Genomic DNA, 19,620 nt, shown 5'->3' with positions numbered 1-19,620 from the left:
TAAATTTATTTGCAGGGAGAGAGAGGCAGGGGTGGGGGGAGAAAGAGAGAGAGAGAATTGGTGCACCAGAGCCTCTTGCCACCACAAACAAATTCCAGATGCATGCACCACTTTTTGCATCTGGCTTTATGTAGGTACTGGAGATTTGAAACTGGAGTGTCAGACTTTGCAAGCAAGTACCTTAACCAGTAGGCCATTTCTCTGCCCCCCCCCAATTTTTTGTTTTATAAATTGCTATTGTAGCCAACCACATTACTGAACTTAGTTTTTCTAAAAATCTTTAGTTGATTTTATTGAATCAGACAAATAAATGGTTTGCAAATATAATTGTGTAGGAGATTCGTTTCTAATGCTTATAACTTTTCCTTTCTTTCTTTCCTTCCTTCCTTCCTTCTTTCTTACTTACTCTTTCTTTTTGTCTTTTTGAGGTAGGATCTCACTCTAGCTCAGGCTAACCTACAACTCACTAGGTAGTCTCAGTATTGCCTCGAACTCATGGCAATCCTCCTGCCTCTGCCTCCCAAGTGCTGGGATTAAAGGCGTGCGCCACCACACCTGACTTATGACTTATTTTTTATCATTGTGTTACATGGTCCATAACATCTAAATCATGGCTCGTGGTAATTAAAAGCACAGCAGCCGTATATTTTTTACTCCACTAGGATGATGTTACTATCTACAGCGGGCAGCCTCTGGTGCTTTGCTACTGAGGGAAATACCAGCTTTCTTCCCAATACTAGAACCTTTCACACTTTCAAACATGTCTATCATATGCTGTGACCAACAGAAGGTGTCCTGGCTCATTAATTTTCTTCCTCGTGTCAACATGTTCCTTGGTGACCACCAGTTATTTCAGTCAAAAGTTATGTCTACGCCAGGCCTCCCAGCGGCTGGTTCTGGGAGAAGGCCCAGGGTCACTTGGGTCTGGAGACTTCCTGTCTGTTACCTTTGCGGAGGACAGGCTGATGATGTGCTGCTCTTTCTCGTTGGCCACAATCTCAGTGATGCTGAACATGTGTCCCACCAGCTTCCCGACTGGCTTGGTGCTGATGTTGGGGTGCCACAGCCGGAGGACTTTGTCATCTCCTGGCAAGGAGGACAGTGAACAATTACTTCCCTTCTCAAGTAGTCAGGACAGATCAAGTCCTATCCTGGTTTGTCTTCTAATAAGCCACACACACTTCTCCTGGCCTGGCCTGGCCTGCCTGCTGCTTTGCAAGGCTATTTTGTGATCGTGGTTATATTTACACAGACAAACGTGAGTTCTCATGCATATTTTATGAGTACTTTTCTTGATTCAATACTTCTCTACTGCTTCATGTATTTACTTCCAAAACGTATTGCAGGCAGCTGTTCCTTTGCTTTTACATCTTTAAATTATTCCAACATCGTAATAATAAAAGAAACAAACCAACAGAAGAGGAAAACTGCACATAATCTCCAGCATTGAAACCAATCATGATGATCCTACCATCTTCTTGGTCACAGTATCCACATGCACATGTAATTTAGATATACATATACTTACTAACATAGCATAGACTGTCTTTTTATTTGTTTAAATAGTATGGATACATGGTAAAATATTTCAACAGTATAGAAGGATGACATTTTTATTAAAAAAATAAATATTCTTCTTCCCAATTGCTAGTTGTGTCCTTATACAAAATCACAGTTAACAATTTAAATATTAAGTATATATGTTCTTATATACCCACTATTATTTTTTGAGACACGGTCTAAGTATATTGCCAAGTCTGGCACAAACTCCTAGGCCATCATAATCATCATCTTAGTTACAATTGTACAGTGCTTTCCTCTTTAAAATTTCTCTTTTTCCATTTCTTCCTTCTCCTCCAGTGCCTCTCTCATTTCTTTTATTTATTTATTTTGGTTTTTCAAGGTAGGATTTCACTCTAGCTCAAGCTGGCCTAGAATTCACTATGTAGTCTCAGGGTGGCCTCAAACTCACAGTGATCCTCCTACCTCTGCCTCCTGAATGCTGGGATTAAAGGCGTGCACCACCATGCCTGGCTTCCTTTCTTTTATTTTTGAGACAGAGTCTTTCTATGTAGTCCAGGTCAACCAAAGATCCTCCTGCCTCTATCTCCCAAATGTGGAACTATAGGAATGTGCCACCACACCTGCCTATTTTAATCAAGATATAATAATGTACACATTTGTGGTGAAAATTGTAACATTTAAACATATACATATAATATATATTGATAAGATAAGGTCATATCTTTCAGGCGAGAAATATGTTTCTTTGTGCTGGTGAACACTGAAACATCCTGTGTACTAGCTATTTTGAAATTTTCAACCACTATCCTATTGTGCCATGGAATTTTAGAAGGTATTCCTCCTGCCCAACTGTGTGTGTAATGATTAATCATTTCTTCTCTTCCCCTTCCTCCAACCATGATTCTACTCTCTTCTTTAAAAAAAACAGGGCTGGAGAGATGGCTTAGCGGTTAAGTGCTTGCCTGTGAAGCCTAAGGACCCTGGTTCGAGGCTCGATTCCCCAGGACCCACGTTAGCCAGATGCACAAGGGGGCGCACGCATCTGGAGTTCATTTGCAGTGGCTGGAGGCCCTGGCACGCCCATTCTCTCTGTTTCTCTGCCTCTTCCTCTCTCTGTCTGTCACTCTCAAATAAATAAATAAAAATAAAATATATTCTTAAAAAAAACAGTTTATTTGTTTATGAGAGAGAGACAGTTACCTTACTGTGTAGTCATTTTCTTCCTTTGGATTATCTACTACTAATAAATTCTTATGAGTGGGATCATTATATTAAAACATATGGGTATTTTTATGACTTTAAAACACATCGCTAGGTTGCTTTCCAAAATGGGTTCTATCAAATCCCAAGACTACCAGTTTCATCAGTCTGCACATAAATGACACTAAGATTTAAAATGTTTATCATTTTAATAGGTCTAAAATAATGTTTCACATTGTCTTAATTTAATTTTATAACAGCCAGATTTTGGTATCTTCTCCCACAAATATCCACAAACTTGATTTCTTTCTGTTATAACTTGTTTGACTATTTCCTTTACCAGTGACCTTTTGGAATTCCAACAATTTTAAAAATAGAAGTTGAACCAGAAATTTATGTGTGTGATACACAGGAAGGAAGGAAGGGAGGGACAGAGGGAGAGAGAGAGAGATTGGCTAGCCCCAACCCCATATCCTCCCCTGGGTACACAGCTAAGCATTATTATTCAGGATCCCTATCAAGTAGGTATGATCAGGTACTAACTTTTATTTATTTTATTTTAGAGTTTACACAACTAATAAGAAATACCTTTTCATTGTGTGAGTCATGTACATTTAGAGTTAATTTATCATGATGAACTTACATTACTTGCACTAATTCATGGCTATAATCTATGCACATAAAAGATTAAATGATGTATGATCATTTTAAAATTGATAATGGATTTTCTATTTCACAAAAAATCTTGGAAGCTTATTAATAGAATTACTAAAGAAGTTCACATCTGGATTCAAGAAATTGTATAATTCAACTTTCTTATATCACAAGCAACAAACTTCCATGGGATAAATGATTTTAAATATTAAAAAATTTATTTCAGCAACTTAAATGTGATAGCTAAGAATAACAAATTTGAAAATAAGACTAAATTAGAAGAAATACTTTGGTGTATTCCTAAGCACATAGTCATTGCTATGGTACATTAGGCTACTGGCAAAAAGCTTGTATAATAGCATTATAAACTATTATAATTCATACATATAGAAGTTGGTAATTTTGAGTTACAACTAATATATACAGTCCCTAAGATTCAATATGGTTATTTTTTTCTGGTAGAGTGTATTTTGATATCCACAGTGTCCATTTTCTTTCATATATTAGGTTTATTTTTGTTTGTTTGTTTACATGGACTTATCAATGCTGAAAGATCCAGTTGATCTTGAGGCAAATCAAGTAACTTGATAGTTGCATATTGATAAGGCCAGCACAAAGTGATAGGTATTCCCAGAATTCTGATTATTTCCTTGGGTCCCAAGAAAAAGGGACATGGTATTTTCTTTATGCTTTTCTTTTTTATAAATCCATGAACTAATGACTGCAATTAATAATATATTTTTTATTTATTTACAAGCAAAAAGAGAGACAGAGAGATAATGGGTGCACCAGGGACCCTAGTTTCTGCAAATGAAGTCCAGATGCATGAGCAACATTGTGCCTCTGTCTTTACAAGGGTACTAAGGAATTGAACTTGGGTCATAAAGCACTGGAGGCAAGTGCCTTAAGTGCTGAACCATCTCTCCAGCCCCTCTTTATGCTTTTCATTCTTTCATAATCTCTCCTTCAAGTATTAGAATAAACACACTGTTGTAGTTACCTTCTTGTTGCTGGGATAAAGCACCCAACCAAAAGCAGCTGATGGGAGGAACATTTTTATTTTGGCTTACAGTCTCTAGGGGAAGCTTCACGATGGCAGAGAAAAGGTGATAGAACAGAGGCTGGACATCACTTGCTTGCCAACAGCAGGAGGAAAACAGGCACAGGAGAGTGAGCCAAACTCTAGTCAGGGAGGAGGCTGGCTATAACATCCCTAAAGCCACCCCCAGCGACACACAGCAAGACTCCACCTCTCAAATTGCCATCATCTGGAGACCATGTATTCAGAATATATGAGTTTATAGGGGAACATCTGATTCAATCCACAACATACATCTACAAGAATATTCCATAATACATCAATATTTTTAAAACAGCATGATGCCAATGTGCCCGCACACCAGGATCATTCATCCTTAAGTGTTTACTTATAATAAATAATCTACTTCTGCCTTGAGGCAGAACCTTTCGGTTGCTGTGAGATTTTACTGCCCAGCCTATAGCAAGAGCTAGACAGAAGTTTATTAAAGAACAACTTCAGTAACTTCGGTGCTGAGATGATTAGCCACAGCTCAGAGCTTTACTTATAAAGCACCAGAAGAAAGGAGAAAAACACAGGCTGGAGAGATGACTTAGCAGTTAAGGCACTTGCCTCCAAAGCCTAATGACCGGGGTTTTATTTCCCAAGGTTCACATAAAGCCAGATGCACAGGGTGGCACATGCATCTGGAGTTCATTTGCAATGACTGGAGGCCCTGGCGTGGTCATTCTCTCTCTCTCTCTGTCTCTTCTCTGTTTCTGTCTGCTTTCACAGAAGGAAAAAATGTGCCTCTAACTGAATGATGTTCAACTCACCCCTCTGTGAAGGCTGGTTGCTTCAGTTCAGAGGCTCTCAGGATTATGAGAATCAGGCAGAGCAAACCAGGGCACAGCTGACTCTGTTTCCTTTCTCAAGCAAATGCTATGGACCAAATTGATGCCCCCCCCCACACCCACCACAAATCCATGTTGAAGTCCTCACTATCAATGTGAGGGTATTTGGAAGGGAGGTCTTTGAGAGATAATTAGTTCTAAACAAGTTTTGAGGATGAAGCCCTAACAGTGGGGTGTGTTCTCATAGGAAGAGGGTGAACCAGGCAATTTGCTCCCCCTGTGAAGAGACCACTTACAAGCCAAGAGGGCTCTCGAGTTCCTAGTTCCTCACTAGGAACTGATTGTACTGATTTTCCTTATCTTGACCTTCAAGCCTCTGGGACTGTAAGCCAATGAATTTTTATTGTCTTATCCTTCCAGTGGATGGTGTTTGGCTTACTGACATGGCAGCAAAGTATTTTAAGGACTACAGTAGCTGAGTAAATGGGAAATTTCTTATATTGAAAACTTCATGCTACCTTTACTAACATCAGGAATAAAATTTCTTGAGAAATTACCATTCACTTCGTATTTTTCTAGATATTAAGGATACGTTTTTGTTTGTTTGTTTGTTTGTTTGTTTGAGGCAGGGTTTCACTCTAGTGCAGGCTGACCTGGAATTCACTACGTAGTCTCAGGGTGGCCTCGAGTTCACAGCAATCCTCTATCTCGGCCTCTCAAGTGCTGGGATTAAAGGTGTGTGCCACCACACCCAAGTTGATATTAAGGATACTTTTGAAATACTTTTTTTACTTATTTATTTTAGAGAGAAAGAGTCAGATAGAGAGAGAATGGACATGTCAGGTCCTCTAGCCACTGCAGATGAACTTCAGACCATGCACCACCTTGTGCATCTGGCTTTGTATAGGTACTGGAAAATTGAACCTGGGTCATAAGACTTCACAGGCAAGCACCTTAACCACTAAGCAATCTCTCCAGCTCCCAAATGTACTTTTTAAGAAGACCAAAAATATTCTTTTGGACTTAATTCTAACATCCCCTCTGCAGTTCCTTCCTTATATCTTTCTTGGTTCTGATGTGGTTTAAACTCCTTCTTCATTGTTTGTCATTCAAATGTTGCCATCAGATTTCTTTTCTCCAGCGTGAGTCCTGTTCAATTTTATATGTCTATTTATTGTTGTTTTTTTTTTTCCTGATAAGCCTTGTACTTCTAATTTTGGTGATGCTTGACAAGTAGTAGCTGTGTGGCTTGTGTTGACTAAGAAAATACTGAAGTCTATTTCAGTTTAAAATCTGGCTGTCTGACTTAGTAGCCCTATGCTCTTGAGTGTGGTGTTCTATCAGGATAAATGCGTTTATGGCATGGCTTGTGAGACTTAATGGGCTCCTGTATGTCAAACTGAACAGTTCCTACACTACCAGATAAAAGTTATTAATAACACTATGATTACTCTAAGTCCCTGTTTCGTACAGTACATTTTACAAAACATGTGCAGGAGAGTGAGAGACACTTTTATGCAGATACAAGAAGCATGGTCCCAGCTTCTAGTGCTAGTAATGTCGTCATAGCAATGAGGTAAGCATGAGATATAAAGGAAGTACTCATATAAAACACCAAATATGAAGAATTTAAAATAGCATACATTTATATTATAAATAATGTAACATTGTCAAATAGAGGTTGGATTTCTGTTTCTTTGCTATTTTCTATTTTCATTTTCTTTCTTTCCTTTTTTATTTTAAACCAAGGCAGGATTTAAATGAAAGTACTCATCAAACACAAGTCTGTCTTTCTTTTAGCAAATTCATCTCACTTGTGCGTCACTTTTGATGAAATGAGCTGTCGCAGTTCACAGAGGAGAGCAAGGGAGACAGTGCCCCAATGCACTGGATCACGGTGGTGCAGGAAGGAGACACAGGGCTTGAAGCAACGGCAACTGAACCACCTTTAGCTTCACTAGCTGACTGGCTGCACGGCCTGCGTCAAACCATTTTCTTTTCAAGGGGCCTCCATTTCCTCATGTATACAATATTGTTTTTCAAGATCTTGTTTTTAGGAAGGCAAGACTACTTACCACAGTGAGGAGCAGAGGGCAAGCAAGCATTGTGACAGTAACGAGGAAACCTTCAGATGTTCAGTTACATGCTTCAAAGTGATAATTATAGCAATAAAGTTTCTCCTGACAAGATCAGCCACATTCAGAGTGGGTATGGCTATAGACAAGGTTTCTCTCCTGAGTTGCTTTGAACTGGTTTTAGTCAATCTCTGATTACTTGGGAAAAAAAATACCTGACAAAAATCAGTTTATTTGGTTACAGTCTACCATGGTGGGGAAGGCATGGAGGCAGGAGTTTGAGGATGTTGGCCACATTCAGCCCACATGAGGAAGTAGAGAGAGATGAATGCTCATGTTAAGCCAGCTCTTTCCTTTCTGTATAGTCCAGGCTCCCAGCCCACTGAACTGTGTTACCCACAGTTAGGTGGGGATCCTCACCTCTGTTTATCTAATTAAGGTAATCTCTCTCTCTCTCTCTCTCTCTCTCTCTCTCTCTCTCTCTCTCTCTCTCTCAGGTGATTTAAGGTCTTGTCAAGTTAACAAGTAACATAAACCACAACAACTAGCAATGGCCACAAGTTGTCACATTATCAGGTATGTTTACAACTCTAACCCTCAGGACACAGACAGTTCTGAAGTTGTGAAGATGTTAGTATACAAATGTAACTGCAACAGAAAATTGGCACCAAGAAGTCGGGTTATTATTGTGAGGAATATGGCTGTGCGGTTTTCGGTATTTTTGGAATGGGTTTGCAGGAAGAATATGGAAGTATTTGATGCTTTAGGATGGAGAAGCCTTGCAGTGTCGTAAGCAGAGCCTGGTGGGCTAGCCCAGTGGGAGTATAAATAAATATTCTAAGTGCAAGGAGGGTGATGAACAGCACAGGCTTAACTCATAAAATTTCAAAGGGGAAGGACAAGACTTTGTTGGAACTTGGCTGCTAGTATAAAGGCTGGCTGTGTTCTGCCCATTTCCTGATAATTTGAGCAAGGTTGAATTTAAAAATAATGAATTGGTGTGCTTGGTGGAAGGAAATGTAGAACAAACAGACAGATATGAAAGATGTAAAGTTTGTCACCAAAAGAAATTCAAGCAAGTTTGAAGTCATAGACACAGAGACTGGTTTTGGGCCACTTAAGCTGCAATTGTTAAGGAGATGACCATCATTAAGGGTGGGCCCAACTGTTTTGCATTGGGGCAATGGTAAAGATGCCTTGAGGGTGAGACCTAACCCACGGAAGGCTCAAGCTAATAAGAATGAAAATTCTTCTGGAAGGCAGCTATGCTCATCACTCTCCCATCAATGCAGACAAAATTCTTTTGAATATGGACTTGAAGGAAGACTGGTGAAGGAGTATCCTGCTCTTCAAGGTGGAGCTTTATTCCCCACCGGATTTATAAGTTTGGCTATACCGGCCATCATGCATGCTGGTTTTGGAAGCATGGAAAATGCAGGGAAAGGATGGAGAGATACTCAGTGGTTAAGGTGCTTTCCTGAAAAGCCTAACGATCTCAGTTTGATTTCCCCACATAAAGCCAGATGAATGAAGTGGCAAATGCATTTGGAGTTTGTTTGCAGTGGCTAGAGGCTCTGACACACACACACACACACACACACACACACACACACACACGTTCTCTCTCTTTTCTCTCTGTCTCTCTCTGAGTGCAAATAAGTAAAATACTTTTTAAAAATGCAGAAAAGTGGGTAATGAATAGCACATGGTTCTAGGAGCCACTGAAATGCAGCAATGTGAAGTAGAGTTGAAATCCCTACATAGATGCCCAGCAAAGCCAATGTATGGAGCTATGAAGATGAGCAGTGGGTTGAAATGAAGACACAAGCAGTTTAGAGATGCCAGGACTCTGGGGTAGCTGCCAAGGAGAGCTGTTGGCTTAGGATGTAGCTGGTCGGGCAGAATTGAAATCCTAGAGACTGCATCATTGGTTACCGATGTCAGACTTGGAACTGAAGATGTTTGATGTTTGCCTGCTGGTTATTGATCTTACATTAGTCCAGTTTCCCCTTGTTATATATTCATTTTGCAATGGGAATGTTTACTCTGTGTCATTATGTGTTGGAAGTAGGTGACTTCTGCTTTGATTTTACATACTCACAGTTAAGAGATTATCTTAAATCTCAGTGGTATTTTGAACAGTGTTAAAATTGGAAAAGGCTATGGGGTCTTTTGAAGTTAGACTGAGTGCCTTTTGCACTGTGAGATGGTCATGAGTCTATGGGGCTGGGGGTGGGATGTGGTAGTTTTGAATGTGATGGTCCTCATAGCTGACATGGGTTCTCAGGCCCTGCCTTCCACACGTGTGGTTGCCAGGCATACGCCTTCATGCCCCACTTCTTGTAGGTAGGTGTCTGTGTTTCTTTAAATTTCCACATATGTGTGTGCCCATTCCAGCCTTTCCCTCAATACAAATTTTCCCCAGATAAACCTCATAATTATAATTTAACTCTCTCAGTGTTCATTTCCTCAGGTATGTGATAAAAATAGACAAGGATCTAAAAGTTGGGATTCACAGGCCATGGGGACAAACCCCATACTCCAAAAAAAGAAAAAAAATCCTGTAACATAGCCTCAGGTATTTTTGGTTAAGATTAAGATTAGGCAGAGCCCCCCTGGAGAAGGTGTATCACTGGGGCTGGATCTTGAGGCTAACCTACTGTGAATTTAGAGTCAGCTCACTGTTGTGGGTACTGGCTGTTCTCTCTGTGTTGTAGATGCATGATGAAGTGAGCCAGCTTCTTCTGCTCTGATGGAGCTTCCCCTGGAAACTGTAAGCCTGAAATAAACCTTTTCCTCCCAAAAGCTGCTCTGGCCAGATGTTTGTCCTAGCAACATGAAGGTAACTGCAATACCAGGTATGTTCAGAACTCTGACCCTCAGGCCCACAGACAGTTCTGAAGTTCCGATAATGTCAGCTGAGGCATTCATGAAGCAAAGTGGGTATGATTCACTTGGAGAAAGTCTACAGTTTGTACATCACATGAAAAAAAGAATGCAACAGAAGATTTCTACCTGAATCGTCCTGGGTTTTGCCTTTGTGTACTGTGAGGGCCATACACTCCATCTTCTGGTACCTAACTCCAGAGGTCACTGAGCTCTGCTATTTCTGCTAAGGACAATGATGTCCTTACACAGCCCATGTTTGGCTTTCTGCATCCAGAACGATCAGAAAGGCCACATGATGCTCTCAATACCTACAGCATTTCTTTTGTATTACTATATTTATCATCATTCTCTGCCAACTTACAGTCTTCTTTGTATTACAGTTGTTTAAGCTTGTTTTACTTATGTTGTTAGATTTTGAATTCTTCAAGGCTAGGAACACAGCCTGATACAAAAAAAAAAAGGTTCATACAGCCTAGTTCTAGTTCTCAGTAGCTGTGTACAATGATGGACGTAACATGAAAAAATAAATGCATGCAGAGGCCCCAATTTATCTTGGATGGCGGATCTATGTTTTTTTTTTTTTAATACTGAACCTTCTTTATAAGGAGCAAAATTATCCAAATGATAGATGGAGACACTATTGGGTTAATAATTCTTGATGGTCAACAAATAATTCTGAGTAAATTTGCAAGCTTTTTCTTATATTTTCTTTTCTCTTCTTTTTTTTTTTTTTTTTTTTTTCATTTTGAGACTACCCAGTCCTGGCGATATTTTTTAAATTTTTTGTTGTTGTTGTTTGTTTTCTCCTGAAAGGCCTACTGTTCTTTCCAGGCTCACTGAGTGTCCCTGCACATTCGGCACATCCAGCTATGCTGAGCAAAACAGCTTTCGTTGTATATTTGGTGCCATCCCCCAGCACATACTGTACATCCACCAATATGCTTGGCTGAGTCACTAAGCAACAAGAGAATTGTCCTGGGGGAATGTATTTTCAGTTGAGAATTTGCATTTTCTGCTAATGGAGACTCCATAGCTATGGTGATTCAAGAAATTATGTGTGGCAGAAAGGATTAGCTGCTTGATGTTCATGCTGCTAAGCATCTGATTGCCTTCATGAGAGCTAGAAAATCCATAATTTATAAAATTTTAAAGATGTGAGTTCAGGTTTTATCACATAGTGAACACTGAGGTTAATGAGCATCCACTGCTCTAATCCACAAACAGTAAAATCACTTAAGTCCCATAACTTCACCAAACACATTTCCCCCAGAAATGATTAAAATACTAAGCTTACAAAGGATATTAAGACTGGTATTCTTAAGTTTTTGCTTTCTTCTGTATGTGAGCCCAAAGAACCCTGTGGGGAGATGGTTAGGGTTGATGTAATGATATCACATGTCAATCATACTTTAGAAATCAACTCTCTTAGGACATACGCTTAAATACTGCTTAGTCAAAGGGTTTTGTGTAAGAATTGGATGGAAGGCTGACATTTCTACCTAAAGATAGGAACATTTATTTCACTTGGGTTCCTGCTTTGTTCATTTGCCTCTTTTAAGTCCATGTCCTCCCTCTTGTGTGCGCTGATCTTGATGACCTTGAAGACACTCTGGGAACTCGTTTTCTCCCACTCACAGATCCCTCATGTCCAACCTGATCTTTTCTTATCACCAAAAAGAATCTCCACTTGAATGTCTAGCTCATAAAACATCGAAGTAGAACCCAAATCTGTGTTTGCTTTCTTGTCCATGAATGCCCCCTCTTTGTAATTTCTATGTAACTATCAACACAATTTCTGTTCTTCCATTTCCCCACTTTACAAGCTTGGAACTGGCTCACCTGTTTTTTTTGTTGTTGTTGGCTTTTGTTTGTTTGTTTGTTTTCTTGAGGTCCAGTCTCACTGTAGCTCAGGCTGACCTGGAACTCACAATGTAGTCTCAGGGTGGCCTTGAACTCACAGTAATCCTCCTACCTCTGCCTCCCAAATGCCAGGATTAAAGGCGTGCGCCACCACATCTGGCTTACCTGTATTTTTATAATTTTTTTTATGAGTGTGAGAGAGAGAAAGCGACAGTGAAAGAGAGAGAAATATTTGGTATGCCAGGGCCTTCGGCACTGCAATTGAACTCCAGACACCTACGCCACCTGGTACACAGATGCGACCTTGCGCGTCTGTCTCACCTTTGTGCATCTGGCTTACATGGGACCTGGACTGTTGAACCTGGGTACTTAGGCTTCACAGCAAGCACCTTAACTGGCAATCCATTTCTCCAACCCATGGGTTCACCTCTTTTGCTACTCCCTAATACATCCTGCCTGAAGGACATATGAATCACTCATTTCAAATCCTCTTTTCAAGGGAGGGTGATGCAAATTGAATCTAGGGACTTGTCAATGCTATGTATGTGCCCTGCTACTGAAATATACTCACAGGTCCACTTAAAATCTCTTTTTAATATGTGATTCGTCTTTTCTTTCTTTTTTTTTTTTTTGATTCTTACAATAATTCAAACTCCTTTATTTGAAGTCCTTTGTATTTTTTGAGATAGGGTTTCCTGTAGTCCAGGGTGGCCTTTGAACACATGATAACCCCGTGTCCTCTTCCCACACGTGCCTAGCCCATGAACTACTACTTTATATTATAACCTCATAAGCAGGCACTGTTTTTATTAATGTTACTCAAGGATGAGATTGAAGCTTTAGAGATAAATAATCCTCCCACCACAGAGCTTGCAAGTGGATTTGCACCTTGACTCAAAGTGATTCTAATATATTAAAAGTACAGTGGGGTGGAAGAGTGATCAGAATTATACAGCATATTTCCATTCTCTGTCTTCCCCTGAAGCCTTTAACATTGTCACCTTTCCCCTGCTCTCAACAACTGACCTTTCCCCTCCGTATTCTAGCTGGTCATCCCTTGAAGGTTGGTATTCTTCCAGATGTGGCCCTTGGCCTCTTTTCTGTCAACTCTAATCTGCTGACTTGAACTTCTGATCACAGATTCCTTTCAAGGATTTGGTAAGATTTTGGACTCCCACTTCAAGAAAATACATGTAAGCCTATATAAGAGTCAATTTGCTTAGAGGGACTCCAGGACTCCTTTAAAACCTGGTTACTGGTGCTTTCATGTGTAAAAATACATTCTACATGGATTAAAGGTCTAAAGGGAAAATGTTAAACAATAAAACAATAAATCAAAGTACAGTCAATTGCAGGAGTTTTTTTTTTTTTTTTTCACATATGCTTGAACTGAATAAAGGTGTGCTAAGTATGCCATTCAACACAGAGACCACAGTTAGAGGAAAAGATTGATTCTCAGTTTTCCTCAAATGTTATTCCTAGCCATAAAAATATAAGAACACTGTTTGCAAGCTAGAGAAATCTCTCTGCATTGTGAACTGCCCTCTTACCTCCAGTGACAATCACATTTGCTTTTACACAGTAGCAGAAAGTGTTCGCTCCTCTTGGTATGGCAAATTCTCTGACAGGCCTGAGAGACAAAATTAGATGTGAAATGTATGTATTTTCCTCTGTAAAGTTAGCTCCAAGTTATAAATAGATTGTATTTAATAGGCTTATTTCTAAATTTGTCCGTGGAAAAATATCATAAGCAATGATTAAGTGCTCACTGACTCTCACACTCCATGTGCCCCAAGCTTCAGTTTGGGTAAGTGCAAGCCTGAGGCCATGGAACCACCTTTAAAAGGCAGAGCCTAGTGAGAGGTGGTCGGGCCATTGAGGGTGTTCCTCTGAGGAAATTGTGGGATCCCATCCAATTCTTCTGCCTCTTCTTGCTTCGTGGCTACCTTGAGGGGAACAGTTTTCTTCACCATGTACTTCCCTCATGTTGTGTTGCCCTAAGTCCCAGTGTGGTAGAGGCAAGTAATCACAGACTGAGACTTCCAAACTAGAACTCAAATCATCTCTCTTCCTCCTCCAACTCCTCCTCGCCCTCCCCTTCCCCTCCTCCTCCTCCTCCTCCTTCTTTTTCTTCAAGGTAGGGTTTTGCCCTATCCCAGGCTGACCTGGAATTCACTGTGTAGTCTCACGTGGCCTTAAACTCATGACAATCCTCCTACCTCTGCCTCCCAAGTGCTGGGATTAAAGGCACCATGCCTGGCCTCAAACATTCCCTCTTTTTAAGATGATTATCTTAGTGGTTGCTTACAGTGATGGAAAGTTGACTAACATACTTAAAAGAGTAGAGTAGAAACCATTCTATGCTTGTTGATGTTAGGAAAACTGGCGGCCAACTGGATCTGGTCCTTGGGTCATTGTTTTCTAACCCATTAAGATCAGGAACAAGACAGGGTTGTCCACTCTCACCTCTGCTCTTCAATATAGTACTGTTAAGTCCTAGCTCAAGCAATAAGACAGGAGGAAGAAATAAAAGGCATACAATTTGGAAAGGAAGAAGTTAAGTTAGCTCTATTTGCTGATGACATGATTGTATATGTAAGAGACCCGAGAGACTCCATCCCAAAACTCCTGAAGGTGATTAACTCCAGCAAAGCAGCAGGATACAAAATCAATGCACAAAAATCAGTAGCCTTTCTATATGCAAATGACAAAGATACAGAGACAGAAATAAGGGACATGGTCCCATTTTTAATATCAACAAAAAAAATAAAATGCCTTGGAATCATGTTAACCAAGGAAGTGAAAGATTTATATAAGAAAACATAAAAACACTCAAAAAAGAAATTGAGGAAGACTTGAGAAAATGGAAACACCTCCCATGCTCCTGGATAGGCAGAATTAACATTGTGGAGATGGCAAATCCTACCAAAGGCAATATACAGATTTAATGCCATTCCAATTAAAATCCCAATGGTGTTCTTCACAGAGATAGAAAAAATGATCTCAAATTTCATATGGAAAGGCAGAAGGCCTCGCATAGTCAAACATATCCTCAGCAAAAGAAATACCTCTGGAGGCATCACCATACCTGATCTAAAGCTATATTACAAAGCCATAGTAATAAAAACAGCATGGTACTGGCATAAAACCAAGAGTATAGGCCAATGGAATAGACTTGAGGACCTGGACTTTGGGTCAAGCAACTATAGCTACTTGATATTTGACAAAGGCCCTAACAATATAGGCTGGAAAAAAGACAGCATCTTCAACAAATGGTGCTGGACAAACTGAATAACCACATGCAGGAAACTGAAACTTGACCTACACATTTCACCATGCACTACACTCAAGTCCAAATGGATCAAAGACCTCAGTATAAGACCATAAACTCTACTACTACTGGAAGAAAATATAGGAAGTACTTTCCATGGTACAGGAATCAAAAAAGACTTCCTGAAAAAAACCCCAGTAGCTCATGATCTTAAACAGTCACTCAACCAATGGGATCACATGAAGCTGAAGAGTTTCTTTACAGACAAGCATCCAATATGCAAAGCCAATAGATTACCCACCGAATGGGAGAAAATATTTGCTGGTTATCCAACTGACAGAGGCCTAATCTCTAGAATCTACAAAGAACGCAAAAATCTAAACAGTAAAAAGTCAAACACCCCACTCACAAAATGGGGAAAAGAGCTCAACAGGCAGTTCACGGAGGAAGAAATACAAATGGCAAACACACACTTAAGAAAATGTTCATCATCCCTAATCATCAGGAAAATGCAACTTAAAACAACAATGAGATTCCACCTTATTCCAGTAAGGATAGCAAACATCAAAAAATTAAATGAAAATAAATATTGGTGAGGATGTAGAGAAGTAGGAACACTCATCCACTGTTGGTGGGAATGTACGATGGCACAACCATTTTGGAAAGCAATATGGAGACTCCTGGAAAAGCTGACTGTAGAGATATCAACAGACTCAGTTATCCCCTTACTGGGCATCTACCCTAAAACCTTCAAACCATAGGCCAGAGAGATTTTTCTCAACCATGTTTGTAGCGGCTCAATTCATAATAGCTAAGAGCTGGAATCAACCCAGATGTCCGTCACTAGAAGAATGGATAACTAAGATGTGGTATATCTACACAATGCAATTCTATACAGCAATAACAAAAAATGACACAATTTAATTTGAGGAAAAATGGTTGAACCTGGACAGATCATTCTCAGTGAACTTACCCAATCACAGAAAAACATCGCCACATAGTCTCACTCATCTACAGCACCTAATCTGAATCTACCCAAGATGCCTTACATACCCAGCAAGCTTCTTGTGGGCTAGACAGTGGGATGGGTGGGGAGGAAGGGAGGGGAGGGGAAGGGGGTGGGAAACACTAATCTAGACCCAAACAGCAATGGTACCATAAAATTCTACATCCTAAAAGGCAGACCAAATGTCTGAACCTTCACCAGGCCCTTAGAGAGAACACCTGACCCACAAGACATTGGAGAGGGTATGATGAAGACTGACCTTAATCTTCTACAGCCTCTCTCTCTCCCCCAATCTCTCTCTCTCTCTTCTCTCTATATCTTTTATATTAGTTATCTTTTCCTTCCTTTTCTTAGTGGGGACTGACCTATAACTCCCAGTACCAGCATGTGGCTATCATCTACAATGAGCTTTTGATCAGAGAGACCTACAAGGTTTCCTAAAAGAAAGACAGATTTCTGTCAGAGTACTTGATGACCCACCAAGGGTTAGTGGTAAGACCCTACTGCTGAACACACTTTATGCGGTTGACACATAAAATGGAATGGCATGGCTGGAAGCTGGAAGAGAGTCAGTCTCCAGATAGTCAGCGCTTCTAGTCCCAGAAGGTGCTACATGGGCGACTGGGGGAAAATGACCAATATCTGTCCAAGCAACTCATGGTCTAACCTACTCAGCAGCAAATAACCTGTCATGATGATGCTCACACAAGTGCAATAGTGGTGTACAGCCATGGTGGGAAACCACCTGCTCTTGATTCCGCTAACTGATCCCCTCAGTGGTATGGGACCCGTAGCTGGAGCTGGGAAACAAGTCAGAACCATATCCAAACATAAGCCCACTCTCCATTATCAAGCTACCACCAATTGTGGGCTACAAGAAGGCCTGCACCTATTAAATTCTCTGTAAAAAATAAGGGTTATCTCATTTGTCTGGTGCTAACTTACTCTCCATTGGAGAATCTGCTTCTCTTTTTCAGATAGATGTAGATCCTAACCTCTCTTGAGGTGAAGGAGCATGAAGCCAATGCAAGTCTTTCTCTATAATAGCTCTACCTTACCTGCACAGTGCTCAAATTCCATCTTAAAATGCTTTTTTTTTTGGTATAGTACTTAGTTCTTAGGTGAACAAGCAAAAAGAATGAACATGTATTGAGCCCTAAATGAGCCAGGCACCAAACAAGGCACTTTACTAGAGTCAGGTAATTTGTGGAAGTGTATAAAGTTGGTATTTTCACTCCCATTCCTAGAGTAATGGAAAACTGAGGCCAAGGAAGATGTGCTAGGAAAGTTGGTAAGAGCTGGCACATAAGCCAGCTTTGTCTATGGCCATTTTACAGAAAGACAATGACATCTTTACAGTATAATAACCTGCCTCTGGGCTGAGTAACTAATAAAAAGTAATAATGGGTAGTTAGTCATGCATCTATTGGAAACTGTTAAGCTGTCAAAGGGTTAAAGGTTCAGCTTCTGTGATCCCACAAGCTAATGTTAATGCTATGTTAATGCTATGTGGCATAGTTAATTGCAGATGTTAATCATCTTCCTGGTACACAACTCAAATCCTGAAATTTCCATACAAAATTATAGCCAAAACATTAATCATGTTTGAAATGGAAATTTTTTTGACAGTTTTTTATTTTTTCTTTTTGCTCCCTTTTAGAGTGTGGCACTAACTCCAAATTTAACAGCTGGCCAATTGGGTATTTGTATAAATGCAGTTTCATCTGAAGACCCATTATAGGAAATTGCAGAAGTAGGGACATGTTGAATTTAGGAATGGAGGACCCCCAACTGTCCTCTTGAGATGACTCCAGTGCCCGTCACAGTCCTGGCAAACGAGACCATGCTGTGTCACTGGAGAGCCTCCTTAGCTTCTAGATTTAGAAAGAGAGCGGCCCAAGAGATGAGGCGGCTAAAAAGCTCTAGCAGGGTCAGATGGGACAGATCAAGAGTCACTGTTTGCTGAGGTTGTGTGAGCATTTTTATCTCACAGCTTCCTGACTGCAGTGATTATCACCAACTAAATTCCAACAGAGGGGGAAAAAAATTAGGAAGTCAAAAATTATCTCAACGATAAACTCCTGACTATTGCAAAATAGATACCCTTTGTAACAATGACCAAAATGTCCCTGTTAGTTGGGAAAATAAACCTTCTACATAACAGAAATGTATACAACTACTAAGTACCAAATCTAAGGAACACTTTGGCGGGTAGGAATTTAGATTCTCTACAACACCATTGCATAAATTTAAAATATACTCCGGCATAAGAAGGAAACATGGAAAGGATGTATTAAACCCAACAGTGGTTTTTCTCTTCTCTCTCTCTCTTTCTGTGTGTGTGTGTGTAAAGGAGGATAGGATAAAAGGGAGTAAATAAGATTACTTTTACCTAGAATCCTGTACTTACAGGACTATATTGTCCCTGACAAAAAGAAGACATCCAGTTTCAGATAAAAATAGTCTAGGCCAGGCATGGTTATACAGGCCTTTAATCCCAGAACTCGAAAGGCTGAGGTAGGAGGATCACAGTGAGTTCGAGGCCACCCTGAGACTATACAGTAAATAGGGTCAGCCTGGGCTAGAGTGAGACCCTAACTTGAAAAACATTAAGAATTTAAAAACTTGAACAGAGCCCACACATTCATTCATTTTGAGCTGTACATCACTAATTCTTGTGAGTTTTGAAAGATTATTTTCTCTTCATTTCTATTTCCACTAGTTAAGTTCAAATCCGTAACATTTTTTTTCTAAGAAATGTCATATTTTCCTCAATTGCTCTCCCTCTTTTCCACTAACTTTTTCTTAATTCACTTTCTAATTTGCTACAGGAAGGTCTGAAAAAAATATGACGTGTGTGTGTGTGTGTGTGTGTGTGTGTGTGTGTGTGTACACTGATGACTTTCTATAGCTTTCAGTTAAAAATCCAACTTTAATATGATTCACGGGTCTTTGCATGTCTGGTTTACCTTGCCTCCCTTTCCACATCTCCATCGCTTCTCCCCACAGTCCTCCAATCATATCATATTAAGCCACGTAATATCTAGAATTCAACATCTTCGTTTTCACTTCTATGCTTCCATGAAAATGCCAAGCCTTTAATGTGTCTTTATCCACTCCACACTCAATTATTTTTTCCTAGCTGTCTCTTATCAGATCCTCACAGCTCAGCATGCGATGCATCTTCTCCAGGCAACCTTCCCTAAGCCCAACCCCCACCCTGTCCCCCAGTCCTGCCTTAAAACGTTTTTAATCCTCCCTCGGCTGCC

The 19,620-nt window shown here is 40.1% G+C and overlaps 1 protein-coding gene across 1 annotated transcript in view; it reads right to left on the bottom strand.

Moving 5' to 3' along the window:
• Nucleotides 1-19,620, bottom strand: part of Wdr64 (WD repeat domain 64) — a 147,053-nt gene that overhangs the window by 73,822 nt on the left and 53,611 nt on the right. The window contains exons 9-10 of the mRNA XM_004653437.2: nucleotides 13,625-13,704; nucleotides 947-1,086 (exon numbers count right to left, since the gene is read on the bottom strand). Coding sequence (XP_004653494.1) covers nucleotides 947-1,086; nucleotides 13,625-13,704 — 220 coding nt within the window. The remainder of the gene's footprint in view (nucleotides 1-946; nucleotides 1,087-13,624; nucleotides 13,705-19,620) is intronic.

The sequence above is a fragment of the Jaculus jaculus genome, chromosome 1 (genome assembly GCF_020740685.1).
Source record: "Jaculus jaculus isolate mJacJac1 chromosome 1, mJacJac1.mat.Y.cur, whole genome shotgun sequence".
Lineage (NCBI taxonomy): Eukaryota > Metazoa > Chordata > Mammalia > Rodentia > Dipodidae > Jaculus > Jaculus jaculus.
Note: the sequence above shows the minus strand (reverse complement) of the source record. Positions and strands in the feature narration are given on the sequence as shown.